The sequence below is a fragment of the Furipterus horrens genome, unplaced genomic scaffold, assembly GCF_987537825.1.
Source record: "Furipterus horrens unplaced genomic scaffold, mFurHor1.1.pri manual_scaffold_10, whole genome shotgun sequence".
Classification (NCBI taxonomy): Eukaryota; Metazoa; Chordata; class Mammalia; order Chiroptera; family Furipteridae; genus Furipterus; species Furipterus horrens.
This window is the reverse complement of record NW_028327180.1, coordinates 25,978,679-25,998,229: the sequence shown is the minus strand read 5'-3', so window position 1 is coordinate 25,998,229 and position 19,551 is coordinate 25,978,679. Positions and strand designations below refer to the sequence as shown.

General features: G+C 32.4%; 1 protein-coding gene across 1 annotated transcript in view; it reads left to right on the top strand.

Annotated features, from left to right (window-relative positions):
* Window positions 1–19,089, top strand: part of GLRB (glycine receptor beta) — a 51,770-nt gene extending 32,681 nt beyond the window's left edge. The window contains exons 5-10 of the mRNA XM_090287962.1: window positions 3,779–4,008; window positions 4,115–4,197; window positions 5,727–5,867; window positions 11,815–11,967; window positions 13,924–14,216; window positions 18,748–19,089. Coding sequence (XP_090144088.1) covers window positions 3,779–4,008; window positions 4,115–4,197; window positions 5,727–5,867; window positions 11,815–11,967; window positions 13,924–14,216; window positions 18,748–19,044 — 1,197 coding nt within the window. The 3' untranslated portion in view covers window positions 19,045–19,089. The remainder of the gene's footprint in view (window positions 1–3,778; window positions 4,009–4,114; window positions 4,198–5,726; window positions 5,868–11,814; window positions 11,968–13,923; window positions 14,217–18,747) is intronic.
* The last annotated feature ends 462 nt before the right edge of the window (window positions 19,090–19,551 follow it).

Below are 19,551 nucleotides of genomic sequence, written 5' to 3'. Positions count from 1 at the left end.
GTAGGACATCTCATTGACTTATGTAACTCATTAATGTGGGAACCAGAAGAACACTAAAGTTGATTCAATGGAGACTGCAGGGAGAGAAAGAATGCTGAAATTAGATTGCTAAATCTTATACACACTAATGTTCCACCTGGCAATTAAGGTGTAATCTTTGGGAATATCTTTATATCTGAGAGAATTCATTCGCATCATTTGTAATTGATCAATCTTCTATACATTATAGAACTTTGCAGAGTGTAGGGCTTAATCAAAGAAAATGGCAAGTCAAAGAAGGATACATTTTCCTGGAGAACCATTCAACCCTTAGGTGGGCTTGCTGGTCAATGTATGGCATTGGAAAGCCAAACAGTCATCTTTTGGCTTTATCTTCATTTTTGGATAATTTTTCTTAACTTGGTGTTAGTTTCCTTTCATTTTGTTTATAGTATATTTTACATTCACATTTTAACAGTAGGCTTTATTTTTAAAGCAGTTTTAGGTTTATGATAAAATTGAGCAGGAAGCGCAGAGTTCCCATATACACCCTAATTCCACACACACAGTGCCCTACCCCCCCCCCATCAAAATCCACACCAGTGTGGTACATTTGTTATAATTGACAATCCCTCGCCTGGCATTTCATTTTTCTTCCATCCCTATTTCTGGAAATGATTTGAGGTGTATACAAATAATAACAAAGAATACAATGAAATATTGGGTTGGCCAAATGTGCACATAGCTTTTCTCTGTAAAATAAAAGACACATTTTTCATTTTCATCAATAACTTTATTGATTTGGATATTTTGAGTATGTCAGCTATCTCCCACATGGTAGAACATTGATTGTTCTCAATCAATGTCTCAATTTGATCACTCTCAACTTCAACTGGTCTACCCAATCATGGAGCATCATCCAGCGAGAAATCTCCAGCATGAAATTTCACAAACCACTTTTGATATGTTCAATTAGTCACAGCAATTTCACCAAACACCATATGAGTATTTTTTGGCATTTCAGTTGCGATTTTACCGTTTTTGAAATAATAAAGCACAGTATGCAAAAAATGTCAGTTATTTTCTCCCATCTTCAGTATTAAAATGGCTACAAAAAAATTCACCAAGTTTGGTGTTTTTTAAATGCATGCTGATATGACATCTGCTATAGTACAATCTAACAAAATTGTTTCAAATGAAGTTAAAGACAACTAAGCACCATTATAGCCATCTTATGGAAGAAAATCAAACTAACTTTTTGGCCAACCCAATATATAGTCCTAAATGTGCAAGAGTCATACAATGATAGTCATACTAGGATCTGAAAGATAAATTAATTCATCTGGCTGTAAATTTAGCTTTCAGTTCCTCAAGTGCCAGACAGAAAGAAAAATATGACGAGGTACTTAAGTCTTACTTTCCAGTAATAGGAAGCATACAGGAGCACCAGGAGAGCTTCTTCAGAGCATAAACTGAGCAATAGTTGTACTTTTGTAAAGCACTTAGGCCAAAAATGCCTAACAATGGTAAATACCTATATAATGATGTTGTAGTAATATACATATACAAAAATGAAAAGTCCAATAAAGAATAATCCATCAAAAAAAAAAAAGAATAATCCATCAGTGACCAAAATAAGGGGCCATGGCTTTATAAGCTTTAATAATAAGCTTATTAGAGATACATGGGCAACCACATCTAGTTATTTTTTTATATTGACCCTTGATAACAAGTTAAAGACATAGTATTTTATCATAATATTGTAAATGCATATTTTAAGTATCACAGTTTAAAGATGTAATTGTGATGATTTTCCTTAATAAGACAGTATTTAGAGAAGGGGATAAAATAATTTTTAGTGTATATACTTTTAGAATACCATTAATTTTCACAGATCATTACCAGAAATTTTTTTGGAAATAATTTGAAATTGACTACTGCTCAAAGTAATGTCAAGGGGGTATCAACCATGTGTGTTAGTTAGCTAAGTTTACATAATGGATGTTTTATTAGAAAACTATGGAGCTTAATGAGTCTTCACAGAGCTGTGCATATTGACATGAAATGAATAAAAACTTTTGTCAGGAAGCACCATTGTGACTACTGGGAGGCTCACCATGGGAGGTAGATAGGCCTTTGTCTTGGACATACTTGAGTTAATTTTTATAGTTGTCACAATCAAAGTCAGACATGAAGTAATCACTTAAGCCCTGTTAGGAATTTTAAGATATGTATACAGTTTGAAAAAGTTCATGTAGCTGTGCATTGCAAGACTTTGTTTTCTAGAGTTGTAGGCCTTTTTTACCCCTTCTTTAATTTCATGTTCATTTGATTGGGAAAATGTCAACTTTATTTTTTCCAGTTATGCAAATATGTTCAATATCAGCTTATATAATCTTTAATTATTTGACTTTAACATTCCCAAACCATCTACATATGATTTTTAAGAATCAACTTGTATTATATGTTGAAGTTTTTATAAATATCAAGTTTAGAGTAGCTTTAAGGTATAGGTAAATAAAATCTTACTTCACTGTCTGTAATTTAGGAAATGTTTATTTTTATTGTGCTTCAACTTCTCTAATTACTACACATTGTCTGAAGATCACATGAGAGGGAGAGTAAATTCTCCAAGCTTTTCTAGAGTCACTGCTTGTTGCTTATGCTTCATTTATATTTTATACATATATAAAGTGTGTGTATCTTTTCATACATGGAAATATGTTAGGTGTTATTTATAAAAGATGAACTATCATCTCTTCCTATTTAATTACTCAAATTTTGAATTGAAGTTTATAATATAATTCATTTTGATTTTGTCAAAAGTCTATGGATAGATAGAATAGTATCTTATGAATTTTGAATGACTGAAAATAGGGAAGCTGAAGGTCAATAAAATTTATATCCAGAACATTTTTGTTCACATTCTGAGTTCAGTATATAGAATTAAAATCAGAAGACCTGAACTTGATGCCTCAATGCTGAGTTTGAAACTCCATATACTAATAACCCAATTTGTGCCAAAATTCCATTGCACTGACAAATATAAAATGTATTAAGGTATTAAAAATGTCTCTAAGTTCACATATTCTTAAAATCTATTTATATAATCCAGTTTTTACAAAGTTTTAAAAATAAAATATTTATAGAGAAAAAGTGAAGTATAATTAGCTATCACTTAGTAAATGTCAAAACATTTTTCTACTACAGTTGAATATAACAAAATTTTGCATGTGCTATCATCTGCTTTGCTTAATCCAAATCTCATTTGATTATCTCATATTCTCTCTAGAATCATTTACAAGTATGAGTAGTCAAGGATAGTTGTTTTCATTCTCAGAAATATATTATATTGTATGTTATATAATGTGTACATAAATATTGTTTGCTTCTTAGTAAAAGACAAGAAGAAATATTTTCCCTCAACTTCTTATCTATTTTTCACTAAATTTTATTATGCTTGTTTTGGGAAGAATAATGATAATGTTTAGCAAGTACTCAGGCTTTTATGATAGCACCACTTAACCGACTGGTATAATTGGCATTTATATAAAGGTCAAGCAATTATTGGTAAAGTTATATTCTGACATTTGAGCTAACAAGTGCTACAGGAATGCCTGTAGAGAGTCGTTAAATAGACACAAGGGTCTTTTTTGTACTTCTGATAAAGCTCCTTATACTTAACGACCAAGCTGTTTTGATCCTGGGTAATGTTAGAAAGAAAAAATATTTCTGCTGGCACTGAATATATTCTTAAAATTAGCAATAAACACACTTCTGCACACATATATTTTTCTAGGACTATAGAGTTAATATCTTCCTGAGACAAAAATGGAATGATCCCAGGCTGAAGCTCCCTAGTGATTTTCGGGGCTCAGATGCACTGACAGTGGATCCCACAATGTTCAAGTGTCTGTGGAAACCGGATTTATTTTTTGCAAATGAAAAAAGTGCCAATTTTCATGATGTAACCCAGGAAAATATCCTCCTCTTTATTTTTCGCGATGGAGATGTCCTTGTCAGCATGAGGTATTCTTTTATCTTTCGTATTTGTGCATTTATATTTTCCTTTTAAAATCAGTATATCGGAGAGAAATTTAATAAATGACTCTACGACCTGTGTTTCTACTTTCAGGTTATCTATTACTCTTTCATGCCCATTGGACTTGACCTTGTTCCCCATGGACACCCAACGTTGCAAGATGCAACTTGAGAGCTGTATGTAAACGAGAACCTAAATGACTATAGGAATAAAAATGTTTAAAATGTCTAGGCAATGCTTTCTACCTTACTAATATCTTAAATAACAAATTTTTATTACAAGTAGTCATTAGAATAATTTATTTAAGGAAACTGTAGTTAATCTTTTACTATATTAATTTCTATGAAGCAAATCCTTTGGTACTAGTTTTTTATTTCAATTAAATTGATGCAAGTGTACACTTCTAACTTCTTCCAATTGCCATCTTCATTTGAGTTAGTAATGTAGGTAAGGTAAAGAAGAAAATGCCCTCCTATTCATTTTCTGATGTTAAAACCATATTTTTACAGCAGAAAATTTGAAAAACATTAAAAAATGTTCTCTATATCCTACCAAGCATTCATTTTCTATGGATGTATAAAAATTATTTTTTACAGAATTGGATTTTTTTGTTTCTACAATCACATGTTTTTATTTTATAAGATATGCACAAAGTGTGTTAATTGAAATGATTACCTCTAAAACATTAATTTGCTATGATGAATACCTTTTGCAAATAAAAGTAGGAAATAAAACTCAAAAAATTAACACTCGTGTAAGGAAACTTTAACATAAACATACTGTAACCTATTTTGGCAGAGAGTAAACAATAATAACCTTGTAAAATATCTTGCATATGCTTGCTGGATGATATTCTTTCAAATTAATGATTCTTTGCTGCTTTTTTCTTTTTTAAATTACAGAATCAGGGTCTTAAATTTGAATAATATTTATTGCTTTCTAATTATAAAGTGAGATTTTGCTGAGATTTTGCAGATGCCAGGGTGCATATGTTCATGTTGGTATATGTGTTGTACATATGTATGCCTGTGTTTTTATAAAAATTCCAACTATATATTTATATTCATTTCTATTACCAGAAGAACTAAAGTATTTCTTTAAAAATACATGCACTTTAGTGTTGAACAGTAGGTTACTATATGTTGTAAAACCCTATATGATCCTTCAATTTTAGCCACATTACTTATGCCCAAAATATATCCTTCAGTAGGCTATGGTGATGTCCACGTGAAGGATTGTTTTAATGCTTTCCTGTGGCAATGCAATCCCTCTAGGGATGTTTGTAGTTACTTCTTAAAAAAAAAAAAAGTTTTGGTGCTTATATTTCTTTACAAATTTCCAGGTAATATATTGCATGATTGTAAATGTAGACATTTAGAAAGCTAATATCACTTATTTATTACTTTTTTTATTGATGAGATTTCAGAATTCTGACATAATGTACTACTATGTATGATACACTAGGATTTTAATTATTTGCGACAGGCTGATAATTTTAACTTATTCTTCCTTTAAGCTGACTATCTAACTTCTGTCCTGATATCTTCATCAGTGGCTATAGATTTCACCTCTTTACAGTTTAACAACAATTTCATATGTCTTTATTTTCTTATCATTTTGATGTTTAATATTTGAATTATTGAAATATTAAGAAAGCATAATAGTTCTATTTCAAACTAATATTTTTATTTGTTTTTGTTTATAGTTGGTTACACAACTGATGATTTACGATTTATCTGGCAGTCAGGGGACCCTGTTCAGTTAGAAAAAATTGCCTTACCTCAATTTGACATTAAAAAAGAGGATATTGAATATGGTAACTGTACAAAATACTATAAAGGCACTGGTAAGTAAATAAAACTAAGTCTTATTTCAAAGATTTATTTTAATATTAATATATGCTAAAGGTAGAATAGAAAAAACTAGTTAAAAATAAGTTCAGTATTTATAAGTGTAGTATACCTTTATATTTATATATTTAAATATTTCATAAAATTACATTTGCTAAAGTTTTAAAAAACACTTTTATTACTATATAATTTTGCTTTTCTCTGTGTACTTCTGGGTAGAAAGGGATTTTCAATTTCTTTTTAGTTTATTAATATGAATTTTGCCCAGCAGTGGTTTTCTTAGATATTATGAAGAAATTTTACTTCTGGCAAGTTTTAGTTTGGGGTCAAACGTTATGGATATGAGCAATGCAACCCATATATACTCATCTATTGTCTTTTGGGCAATTTTTAGAATGTGGTTTACCCATATTTTTAATTATAAAGGGCATTAATCTTCAAGCTGTGCAAGAAGCAATGAGTGTATAAAATAATTGGACATCAGTCAATAGTCTTGAATAATATTCTTGGCCTAGGTTATGGAACAGCCAGTTATGAAAGACATAACAAATTAATCTCATTCATTAATTACATTAAGCTTTTACAGAAATAAAAGTACAGTAATCACTACTCAATATTTCTATAATAGTTAGTATTAAATCTTTGACTCTCTACTGATCGTTATGTTATTGAGTGATTTTGTATATTGTATATAGTGCTATTTTGCTTAGCAATATAAACAAAAAGATGATTGAATTTTGATTATTACATTAATACTGATAATCAGTTCAGCTTGTAAATGTCATACAATTCTAATTATGTTTCAGGAAATAAATCGAGACAAAGATGTTACAGTTATTTCAACATCTATGTTGATTTTGCAAAAATAAAAGTGTATAATATAGAATTTAGAAAGATTAGATGTTTGAGCTAAAGTGCTGCCATTATGACACCATCAAGGACAAAATATCATTTAAGACATTCCTGTTTATATTAAAATAAAAGGTGGAGTGAACATTTGCATATTTAGAGTTAATAAATGTAACCCTAGGCAATTGAAGATAAAGTTAGTTTAAACATCTGTTGTTGTTAACATTTAAATAAACTAACAACATCATTGGCCATCAGAGAGATGCAAGTAAAGACCACAATGAGGTACCACCTTACACCTGTCAGAATGGCCATCATCAACAAATCAACAAGCAACAAATGCTGGTGAGGACATGGAGAAACGGGAACCCTACTGCACTGTTGGTGGGAATGCAGACTGGTGCAGCCACTATGGAGAACAGTATGGAATTACCTCAAAAAACTCAAAATGGAACTGCCATTTGAACCAGTGATTCCACTGCTAGGATTATACCCGAAAAATCCTAAAACCCTAATTCAAAAAAACTTATGCACCTCTATGTTCATTGCAGCACTGTTACAATAGCTAAGTGCTGGAAACAGCCTAAGTGCCCACCTGTAGATTAAAAACTGTGGTACATTTACACAATGGAATACTATGCAGCAGAGAGAAAGAAGGAACTCCTGCCATTTGCGACAACATGGATGGAACTAGAGAGAATTATGCTTAGTGAAATAAGCCAGGCAAAGAAAGCAAAATACCATATGATATCACCCAATACAGGAAACTAAAGAGCAACACAAACAAACGAACTAAATAGGCAAAGACTAGAATAGTAGTCAGTAGGGAGAAGGGGGATAAGTAAGGGAAGGGTCTAGTCAAGGAATGTATATGAATGACTCATGGACATGGACAACGGGGAGGGATATAATTGTGGGAGAAGGGATGGGCTGGGTGGGGGGAGCAATGGGGGAAAAATGGGACAACTGTAATTGAATAACCAAAAAATAAAACTTAAAATAAATAAATAAATAAATAAACTAACAGTCCTTAGGAACTATTTACATATAAATGGTACATAATATATTAACATATACATGTTATATAATTTTTTAATTTAATAACAGAATATTAAATAATCCTTAGATACTATTTACATATATTTGCATTATCTATGTAAAAATGTTATATAACATGTTAATTTAGTTGAAGGTCAACAATAACAGATGCTTAAATTAACTTTATCTCCAAATTGTTTAGTGTTGCATTTATTATAACACTGCTATAGGGGAGGGGGGTGAGGGAATGGGTGATAAAGGTGGAGGGGAATAAGAGGTGCAAAGTTTCAATTATAAAATCAACAGGTCAGGGGGATGCAATATACAGCACAGGGAATATATTGAATAATATTGTAATAACTTTGTACTGTGACAGATGGTTACTAGACTTGTCGTGATGATCACTTTGTAAAGAATGTAAATGTCAAATCAATATGTTGTACATCTGAAACTAATATTGTGTATCTACTATATTTTAATAATAAAAAAGAATTACCAAGTTTTTTGAAAGGAAAAACTGAGCTCTTAAAAAAGCAATCATGCAAGTACTCAATGAAGAAATCATAAATGCATAGATTTTTAAACATGGAGGGGACCTTCTTGATATGGACATAAAACAGCTGAGGCTCAGGATGACTGAATGATTTCCCAAATGTCACTAGGCAGATCAGGATCAGCCATAGCACTAGGCATAGTATTTCTTCTCCTCTCTAAATTCCTCATTCAAATTAAGAATACTGACTACAGTTTTAGAGATTTTTACAACTCACCTATTAATAATAATAATAAGCAAACTTGAAAGTCAAGAAGTCATTGAGATTGTTGTATATACACATTTATTAATGGCTTTTTGAGGTCTTGTTCTATGTTAGGCATTGTTTTAACTACTTTGCAGGAATTCTGTAACTTAATCCTCATAGTAATCCTCTGAGTACATTACTTTGATTATCTCTAGTTTACACATTAGGATATTTAGGCAGAGACACTTGCCCAAAGTCTACTATTACTAAATGATGTTTTGGGATAGGGAGTCTGACGTCATTACACAACCTATGGAGTCAGTCCTGTTGTACTTTGAAAATAGTTACCTACATCCAGATTATATGCTTAACTTAACATTTCAAAATAAACTGTCTCTATATTGTTTTGAAAGAAATTTTAATATGTCCTATTGAAGTTTTTAAATCATCTAGAGATGAAAATAAAACAAGTAATTTTATTTCTAATTTTAAGTAATGAGCATAACATTATGTAGCAGCATTGAAAATTTGTGGGGTATTAATTTTCTCACCTTTAAGCCCTCCATTTAAAGGTCTCCATTTGGGGACTCAACAGGGAATAAAAGAAAGATCGATGCCATTTTTTAGATTCATACTCTAATGTGGTAAACAACTATACAAATAAATATAGTTTATTTTAGTTCTGAGAAGGAAACAAGAAGGTGTGCTATGGTAGAGAGTATCTGGGGGAATTAATGAAGACTTACGTTAAGTAAAGTATTTTGTAGAATTGTTTGAGTTACAGAAAAACTGTGACAAAAAACCTTATGGCTAACAAAATAATTGGCACTATGTTTCAATAAACATGCTTAAGTAACATTTACATAGATCACATGAATATAAGTAAAACATAAATTAATACTTGGATGGTATTTAGAAATGTATTTAGAAACATAGAACATTCAAAATATATGAAATGCTTAATCAAGTAGAACAGTGAAAAAGATATAGAGAATAACATATAAAATAATGGCCGACATTTTCTTTAATGTGTACAAAAATATCAAAAATAATAAATTGGCTTTAACTTTATTAAATTTGTTTTTTTAATAATTTTAGAAATTGCCATGGTGGAGAAATAGATGGGAAAGCAAGTATACAGAAATACTTAAATTGAAGTCTGAGTAAATAATAATGAAATGAAATCCCACGGGAAATAGAAAATAAATTAAATTGCCAATGAACATTTTTATCAATTAGCTACCCACCTGCCTCTCATAAATCTAGCAGTACCAGGAAAAGATCAAAAAAGATCAAGAAATGTTTCTCATAAAAGTTTATGGAGCAAATCGCGATAATATCCAAGCATGTATTTTACTGCCAAGTGCATCCAGATCTTGGGAAGCTCTCCCAGAGGTGGCTTCATAAAGGAACATGGTGGAAACTTGCTTCAGAATACAGGACTCATGTTATTTAGGCTGTCATTTAAACATGATGGGATGGAATGCAAAAATTCATCTTAAAGTGAACAACTCTGCTGTAAATTGTTACCATATTTGTGACCACTTAGGCTACCCCAAAGTACACAAGCACATTGTGTCATTCTCTATTTCTCTCACAATGGTAAATATAAATTTAACTTGAGCAAGTGATGCTATTATAAAGCCAGGTACTTCAGAACCACGTGTAGAAAATACTGTGAGCTTCTTAACCGCAGCATATTGAATTTATGAAAGATTATATTTTGGAAATTTTGCACATGATTGTTAGTTAGAAACATATGTTCTTGTTAGTTCAGGCAGGAAGTTAAAATGAGTGGCTGGGAACAGAAAAGGGAGGGAAATATTTTTATTGTTTTGCCTTTTGTATCTTTTTAAAACCTGTGTGCAATTTAAGTGAATTGCCTATTTTTTAAGAAATTAAAATGTAAAAAGAAACACATCTGCATTTATTGTTTTTGGTATAATATGGAAATATTTGGCATAATTAGAATTTGCTTCAATTAAAATCAACTATTTATTGTTCTTACATATTAGCTTTAATATATTTCTAATTTCCCAGAAGTAGCAATGATATAATTCACATTGGAAAAAATAGGTTTCTAATGTAAGTTATTTGACAAGAAGATGTGAATAGCAATCTTTATTTATATTTTGTAAAACTCTAATGTATGCAACTACTTCTGTAGGTACTATTAATGAATAAATGTAAAGATTGTTCTAGTGTCAGAAGTATATACATCTTTCTCAACCAAGAATAATAGATATTACTTTTTAACTATTTTATATAATATTGTCCTTTCCCTGGAATTATTTTATTCATTGCTATTTATTTGTCTCAACATTTATAAGTAATATACATTTTAAGCTGAACACAATGGAAAATAGTTTTATATCTTGGTATTTGTACATAACCCTACTTATGTTGAATGGTAAATGACATTTTTATTTAAATTAAGTGCTTTAGGCATTAAATATTGTATTTAAATTGCTGGCTAAATGGCCTAAAACACTTAAAAATAAACTCAAACATCTGAATATATTCCAGTGATAGGAGAATATTTGTGTCACTTATTTTCTGTCTCAACTCAGCAAAGGCTATCATGAGGCTGCTTATAATTTGTGATTAAATTTGGGGACTAGTTCATGTCATGGCAGGTCTAGAATTATCTTGTAAAGCAATTTCTGCATTTGTCTCTGCTAGTGAAAATGGTGTTTAAAAGCCTGGAGCTGAAGAAGGGAGAATTGAGAGGAATGTCAGATGCTTGCTTGCACACTCTGTAATATTTTATCTATATAAAATAAAAACATTTCTCATTCTTGGTACTGTTTACTTCCAAAGCTTTCTTAATTTTTAAGCCTTAAATATGCAAATAGGTTATTGGAGACTGCCATCCTTTCTAGATAAGACAGGGTATATGTGGCTGAAAAATTAATACGACCATGTGTAGTGTGGGAGTGTTTCTTTTCAGATGTGTTCTGCTTTGATTTACTGCTCCCTGTGTGATTCCTTTAGACCATTTGCTTGGAGAGTACCCCTGGGTAATGAAATTTTAAGTCCATTGCAGATTCTCTGAACAAAGGCTTCAAAGCTGAGATAGTGACATATTGGAGTCACACGTGGTATCTATTTCTCAATGTCATAACGAAGTTGTGAAAGGTCAGGTGAAACTGATCCCATAATGCCATCCTTTTAGATGATGTCAATGTCAACTTTTTTGTGTGGAGTTTATTTTGTGAGTTTGCCTCAAATAGAGGTGACTGATACGCTTCCTATTGATTTTTGAGCTTGTATGTGGCAGAGAATCTCAGACTTCCCATATGTTTGTTTTGGAAAGGGTACTACACATGTGTGGAAGTCATCTTCACCCTAAGGAGACAGGTTGGGTTCTACATGATGGGCGTCTATGCCCCGACGCTGCTGATCGTGGTCCTGTCCTGGCTCTCCTTCTGGATCAACCCGGACGCCAGTGCCGCCCGCGTGCCGCTCGGTAAAGTGCTCCATGCTTCTCTCTTTCTATAATTCGCTATGTAATCACATGTTTTGAAATAATGAGTTTGGGAATTGAGGGCAACCATTTTTCTTCCTTTTAGTTTTTTACTCTGTTCAACACAGCACTAAACTAGATTTTCTCATTATTTATACCTTCTAAATTAATTTTTTTTCTTTTTGTGTCCCTGGGGTATTTTCTCTGATATTCACAGATAACTAAAATCTAAAATCCCCAACGGTGACAAACTTAGAAACTATACTTTTTATGAAAATCTTTCAAATGATGTTTTATACTCTCTTACTCTTATAATCAGGGGATATAAAATACAATTCCTTTAAAAAAGAACTAAGCATCATGTTCCTAAACACCAGTTATTATGTGCTATATCATCAGAAGTGGCTAGAGAGAGTAAGGCTGGTTATCCATACTTCCTAATTTTTAATGCTCTGTGACATAGAAACACCATTAGCCAGACTTGAAAATTGTGTCGCTATAGGGGTTAAACATCTGTGTTTGGGAAAATAATCAAGAGCACTTCTTATGGATAAAGTGAGTAAACTTCAAAATAAGGACATTATACAATTTTTTGATTGTTTGGGGTGCTTTTAAAATTTTTTCATTACTCTGTGTATATGTATGTGTGTGTTATTCTGAATATTACCTGGAACTTACATGGTAAAAATGTGATATATCTGACTTCTCAGTGACTAGTTGCAGCATTTCATTTCTTACCTCCACCAGAAAGGCCTTCTGCCAACCTCCCTCCTGACTTATTGGAAGAGTTAAATGAAGTATAGATTTTAAAAAGAAGGAAACCAGGAAAGAAGCAATTAAAATGACAACTTTGTCTGAAGAAAAAATTTGGTAGTCTACATCTTATAAAAACCACAAAGACCAAATCTATATCTTAATAACCAAAAATGTAGGAAATTTTATTCTAAGGGTTATGTGTCTGTATTGAAGACAATGACAACTGATAGATTAATTATTTTTAGAGGATGAGAATTAACTATGTGTATATTGTTCTGGGAATAAAATACCCAAAACTAGACTTAAATTTTTAGACTTGTAAAGAATACAAGTCTAAATACAAAAATAATATTGACTATTTTAGTCAATATTATTTTGCTTATTAGAAATAAGCAATATTAATAATCAATATTATTTTGATTAGAAATATCTTACTCACATGCAGTAACATAGAGTGGGAAAAGCAGGATTTTTTTTTGCCACTGTGACATTCTTTTGAGTTAATAAAGCTATTGTAATAATGATAACCTGCATGTCTTTTTTCATATGAACAACTGTAAACCTACTTTTGCCCATGCCTGTATAAATTGAAATGACAGGCTCCCAAAGGTACTTTGAAGCTAGCTTTCCTTGTACTGTTAATATTACATATAGCAGAATTTTATTATTTCCTTGAAAACTGGAATTATTTGTTTTCCCTGAAATAACCAGGAATGTTCTCTACTTTTTCTTTTCTATTATTTCTTTTTTAAATGTGACTCTTATCAGAAAATTGCTTTATATGTTCTATTCTGGTTCTGATCTCATTGTTCATGGGATAAAACTCAACTCTATAATTGTTTAAAAATAATGCTGGAAAATGAAATAATCCATGTGGCTTCTTCAGAGACTTTATAGAATAGTTTTAGATAGCTTTAATATTTAAACCAGCTCCAAAATGTGTTCTTATATCTCAGTGTAAATATCCATTTCTTTATTTAAAATGTTGAGGACTCACAAACACCCCCAGCAACCTTTAATAATGCTTCCATAAAGAGTATGTATGTATTATTTCTTCTACTGTTTGTGCTTTTAAGGGACCTGATGAATTGTTCATGGGTTTTTGGAGGTTACTGGAGAGGGATTTAGTCAAAGAGTAATGATAGCAGGGCATTCTTTCACAAGGCTAATTGGCAACTTTAATGCCCAGTGCTGTTTCTGTAGGTATCTTTTCAGTACTCAGCTTGGCCTCTGAGTGCACAACCCTTGCTGCTGAACTGCCCAAGGTATCATACGTGAAGGCGCTGGATGTATGGCTCATTGCTTGTCTCCTCTTCGGGTTTGCTTCCCTTGTGGAGTATGCGGTTGTCCAGGTGATGCTAAATAATCCCAAACGAGTTGAAGCAGAAAAAGCCAGGATTGCTAAAGCTGAGCAAGCAGAGGGAAAAGGTGGAAATGCAGCTAAAAAGAATACTGTGAATGGTACAGGGACTCCGGTTCACATTAGCACTTTGCAGGTAAGAACAGAATTCTCCAACGAAATGATCTCCCCCAGCCTGGCTCTCTATAGTATACTGCTCCGTGGGTGTAAAGGTTTGATAGAATTGGTATTCACCCATTTTTCTCTCATAGATGAAAAGGAACTGAGCACAACATACTTTTTGGAAAACAAATAGAAAACATTTAGATCACACAGTAATTAAGAAAAGAAATCAACACATCAGATTTCTGGAGGACTTGCCACTGAGTGTAACGATACCCGCTGCTTTGGTTGTCACCCTCCAATGTGGAGGCCATGCCAGAACAACCGTCGTTCTCCTTACTGTTTCTCAATTGATAAACCTTAGTGAAAGGCTGGAGGACTCTTGCGGAAACACTGACCTTCTATCAACAGTGAAGGCTCAGCGGAGCCATGCTCTTGATTAAATCCCATACATGTTAGAGTTTCACGTAGAACATGACAGGCAGGCTACTTACTTCTTGGATGCCTAGGCCATAGGGAAACTATGCCCACAGTTTTGGATCTGCCCTGCCCAATATTGAATACCTGGAGAAGAATTGGACAGGTTTAGCCCCTTCACATTGTCTTGTACATGATCATTGGTCTAAGAATAGTAGACAATGTGTATAAATTCAGATATTGGTAAATATTGGAGCAACAGGCTGCAGCATGGATTAAGGATAGCTGTCCACTCCCCCAGAGTGCCTCTGACTGATGTCCTCTGGTTTGGAAGACTAATAAACCAGGTAATTATTTCCATTGAGTTTAGCATGGCAAATTCCCCAAGAGACTAGTAGGTCCACAGCATCCTACAGACTGAAGAAATCTTGCTTGCTCTGCCTGTTTCTGGCCCCACACTACCCTATTAGTTTGTTGACTACTACCATTCCTCTTACTTAATTGGACAAGTTTGCCATATATGTATCTTTGAGGTTTAAAAGCAGTAACAGTTCCTGTGTGGTGCTTCCTGTAGATTTTTCTTCTTTTCTTTCTTTCTTTCTTTTCTTTCTTCTTTCTTTCTTTCTTTCTTTCTTTCTTTCTTTCTTTCTTTCTTTCTTTCTTTCTTTCTTTCTTTCTTTCTTTCTTCTTCCTTCCTTCCTTCCTTCCTTCCTTCCTTCCTTCCTTCCTTCCTTCCTTCCTTCCTTCCTTCCTTCCTTCCTTTCTTTCTCTCTTTCTTTTTTTGTAAAGTCATTAAACTCATATTGTGAGCCTACAGCCAAGACTTCTACAAATTCCTAGTTGTAACTTTGCAGGAGGGTACTCCAGACCTTATAACTCTTTTATACCCTAACCCACTTTATGAAGAATACGTATAGAATTTTCATTAATGCAGAACTATTGTGGCCTTAAAGAAATCCTGTATTTGATGTATCGAGTCCCTCCATTTACATCTCACAATCTTTTACCATTGCCTTGTGTTTCCAACCAACTAATCCTCCCTCCCTCCTAACTTGGACCCTGGGGAAGAGGTCTCAAGACCGAAAGCAAAGGTCTTCTACAGAGCAGGTGCTTGATTTCCAATAGTGCCCCAATCACCCCCATTCTCTGGGACGTGATGGGGCCTTGCTAACTGCAGAAATTCTCTAGCAACACACAGCACCAGTGTGCAGATGAGCCTGGAATCTGAACACATCCCATGAAGTGGGGCACTGAGGGAAGCAGACACAGAAGAACCAGGTTTTCATAGTACTGTAGAACATATCCAGATTCAAGCTTTGAAATAATTACCTAATGAACAGAAGTTCAACATATGTAAGAACTTCTGTATTTTATTTCTTTGTTTTCAGTTGCTCATGGAAATACACCTGTCTGGATTCTGAAATTGCTATGACATTGTACTATAAAAGTCATGCAGCGATTCTTAGGGATTTTAAAAATTGACCAGAAAATTTAATATCCAGAAATAAATGTAATTTACTCTTATTTCTTAAAGGCCAAAATGCAATTACCAAAATCAAAATTGTATAACTATGTAATATTTGTATCCTCAGACAAGCTTCAAGATGAGAATATGTCCAAAAATAACTTACCTTTACTGTACACACCAAACTTACAGTAAATATATAAGCATAATAAATTTATAAGATTGTTACATACTAACACATGAAATAAAGTATAAAAAAGAAATTTAAAAATGTTGTCCTTTTAATTTAGTGGTTTTCCTGTGAAAAATGTAATTATAATTTTGGTTTCAAAATAAATATATTTGTTCCAGTGTGTTTTGCTTTCAAGACACAAGCTTTTGCTGAGTAATTTCAATCAGACAATATGTCACTTATTTTTAAATAGATACAATATTAATTAATGTAGGCATAATGGAATTTTGGTTGTAAAAAAAAATAATGCTGATTTTAAAATGATATTGCTCTTGCTAAGGAACGGAATGATAAAAAATGTAAGAAAGGTCAATGATAATTTACCCTAGCTTTCAGTAAGGAGTTTTCATAATTTTGACTACATACAAAAATATACCATTATACATTTATAATTGTCTAGTTTTCCCCTCCCTAAATTTTGTACTTCCTGAGTCTTTCCAGTGTATTGGTTACTAATTTGTTTACTCAGATATTTCTTTTTTATTCAATAAGGATAGTTGAGGACCTCCTGTTGTCATATCATCCTCTTCTCAACTCCTAATTTGTGGCCTGTGCTATTTACAACAAAGTTATTTTGAATAAAAGACAAAATAGTATCCATGCCTATGGATTTGAATAAATTAAAAAATAAAAGCTGCTGTTCACACATGAATGAGCTAGTTATTTTTTGTTTGTTTTTTGTTTTTTATGGGAAGGATATGCTTTTGAAATTAAGGATTGATTTAAATTTAGCATAATATATAGAGTTTATTCATTTCTGAGCATATTTTTACCTTCTGTAGAAATACCGCATTGAAATCATGCCTAAGTCTTTTGTTAAAAAAATACCATATAAGTGATTTGCTTTTAAATGTGTGTAGATACATACAGAAAAGGACTACAAGGAAAATCTTAGAGGTTAAAATTTGAAGCATTAGATGGTTTTTATCTGCTTTATTTTCTTTATTTTTGACAGTTTATTTTTGATACTACCTCATTTTTGCTACCAGCAATTTTGAGAAGTGGCCAGTTTATATGAAAGTGACACACATATTCATATGAAGAAAATAAGAAATTGTAAATTAGAGATTAATATGCTTATGTAAATAAAATAGATTAGAAAATTTCAAGTATTTATGTGTGATGAGTCATAATACCATATCAGTTTGGCTTCTTGTTTAGTGATTCAGATACTAAAACCACACCTAAAGCCACATAAAAAATATGATTCATAGTAAATGCATTTCTGTAGAAAATATTTTGGCCTTTTATGTGTAAAATAAAAATAATAGGAAATCATGCTTTTGAAGTCTAAAGCTAGAGTTCTTTGTTTTGATGAGTGAATTCTAAAGCAAAGTTAGTACATCTAAAGCTTTTGGAGTGGAGAATATTAAATAGAAAAAGACTGGGCTACCCACAGTGTTCCAGATTTTGAAGATTGCTCTGACAGATTGAGGATGATGCAAAGATTTGGTATGTAGAATTTGTTCTCAACTTCTATTCCAATCAAGGCGATGATGTACTCTATACAAAAATTCACTGATACATGCTGAGACTTAACACGTTCCTCAAACAGCCCTGGAAAGCTGGAACTTTAAATGTGGCCTTCTGTCTGGAACACTTATAGGAAAGGTATATTTGTGAAAATGTGTGAGTCTGGGTGTGTGTGCATGGTGATGGAGCTCAGATGTAAGACTGCTGGCCGAAAAAGGCCTTTTAAAATTTCAAATAGGGGAGTTTAAATGGAAGGTCTAGAAATTATCTACCTATCTATCACCTGTGAATGATATCTCAAAGTCACGTGTATATATTTGGGAATTAATTCCAATTTAATAACTCAGATTATCAACAGAATAATCTCTGTAGCATACAATCTTGCTGAAATTCTACACAACTTCTTTAGATTTTCTGAGTGGTTGGCTAATTCAACTTTAGCCAACAAGTTAGGAACACCTTTCTCTAGCAAATCTTCGGTTCATGATAATTGTGACCAACTTTTAGTTCTTATTTGTGAGTGTGGTTTAGAGACAACAGTCTGTCTCATTAGGTTGATAAGTACCTTGATCATTTATAAACCACCCTATTTGGATATAGGGTCCACAGGGAAGTGAAAGATTAGAAGTATCAGAAGATTTCTGTAAGCCATCTACTGTAGGAATACGATCTGTGTTGTGGTTAAATACTGGATGTTTATTTATTGGTCTTCCAGTTGAGGACTCACAGGCCTGGGAGCTCCTAAGACAAGTGTTTATTTGCATTCTGATACCTTAATATAAAATAACCTATATAATGTTCATTCCATGACATAAGCCTGTTATATAGGCCATATTTTAGAGTTAAATGTTCAGGCAATCTAATGGTTTCATCAGTTGACTTTTATATCTGATTTTTTAAATAGTCTTTTGAAGAGATGTTTTTTATTGTATAAATAGAAAATTCTAAATACACTCTGTGTTTAATTTTTACTTCCAGGTTGGTGAGACAAGGTGCAAAAAAGTTTGTACTTCCAAGTCTGACCTGAGATCTAATGACTTCAGCATTGTTGGAAGCTTACCAAGAGATTTTGAATTATCCAATTATGACTGCTATGGAAAACCTATTGAGGTCAACAATGGACTTGGGAAATCTCAGGCAAAGAGCAACAAGAAGCCTCCCCCTGCTAAACCTGTTATCCCAACAGCAGCAAAGAGAATTGATCTTTATGCAAGAGCATTATTTCCTTTCTGCTTCTTGTTCTTCAATGTTATATATTGGTCTATATATTTATGATAAATCCTTTCCATTTGTATAAAATAAAACCCCATTTCATTGTGACCAGGCTCATTCATAAATGCCAATCTGTGAAAAGTTTTGCATTTTCATAGCAATATATTGCATTTTGGATGCCATTTGATTGTAAAAAAACAAACAAACATAAGGCACCTTAATTCTGAATGGCAGCATGGTCTTGTTACATATGTGCACTAATAATGATGTATATATGTATAGAAAACATATTACTTTAGAAATAAATGAAGGATAAGCATACTACATAAAATAAAATTCAAACAATTCTCTTCAGTTAGCATAAATTGCAAGTACTTCAGATAATTCTGATAATAAAATGACATGCACGCTGAATCCTGTTATGATCAACATTCTAATGTATGTAGTATTTCAAATTTCCTTCCTTGTAACTTTCAGAGAAAGCCATCTTATTCTTGTATAACTTTAGTAGGTATTATCACAGATTAAGCAAAATTATATTACATATTGTTTCAACTTTGCAAGTAGAAA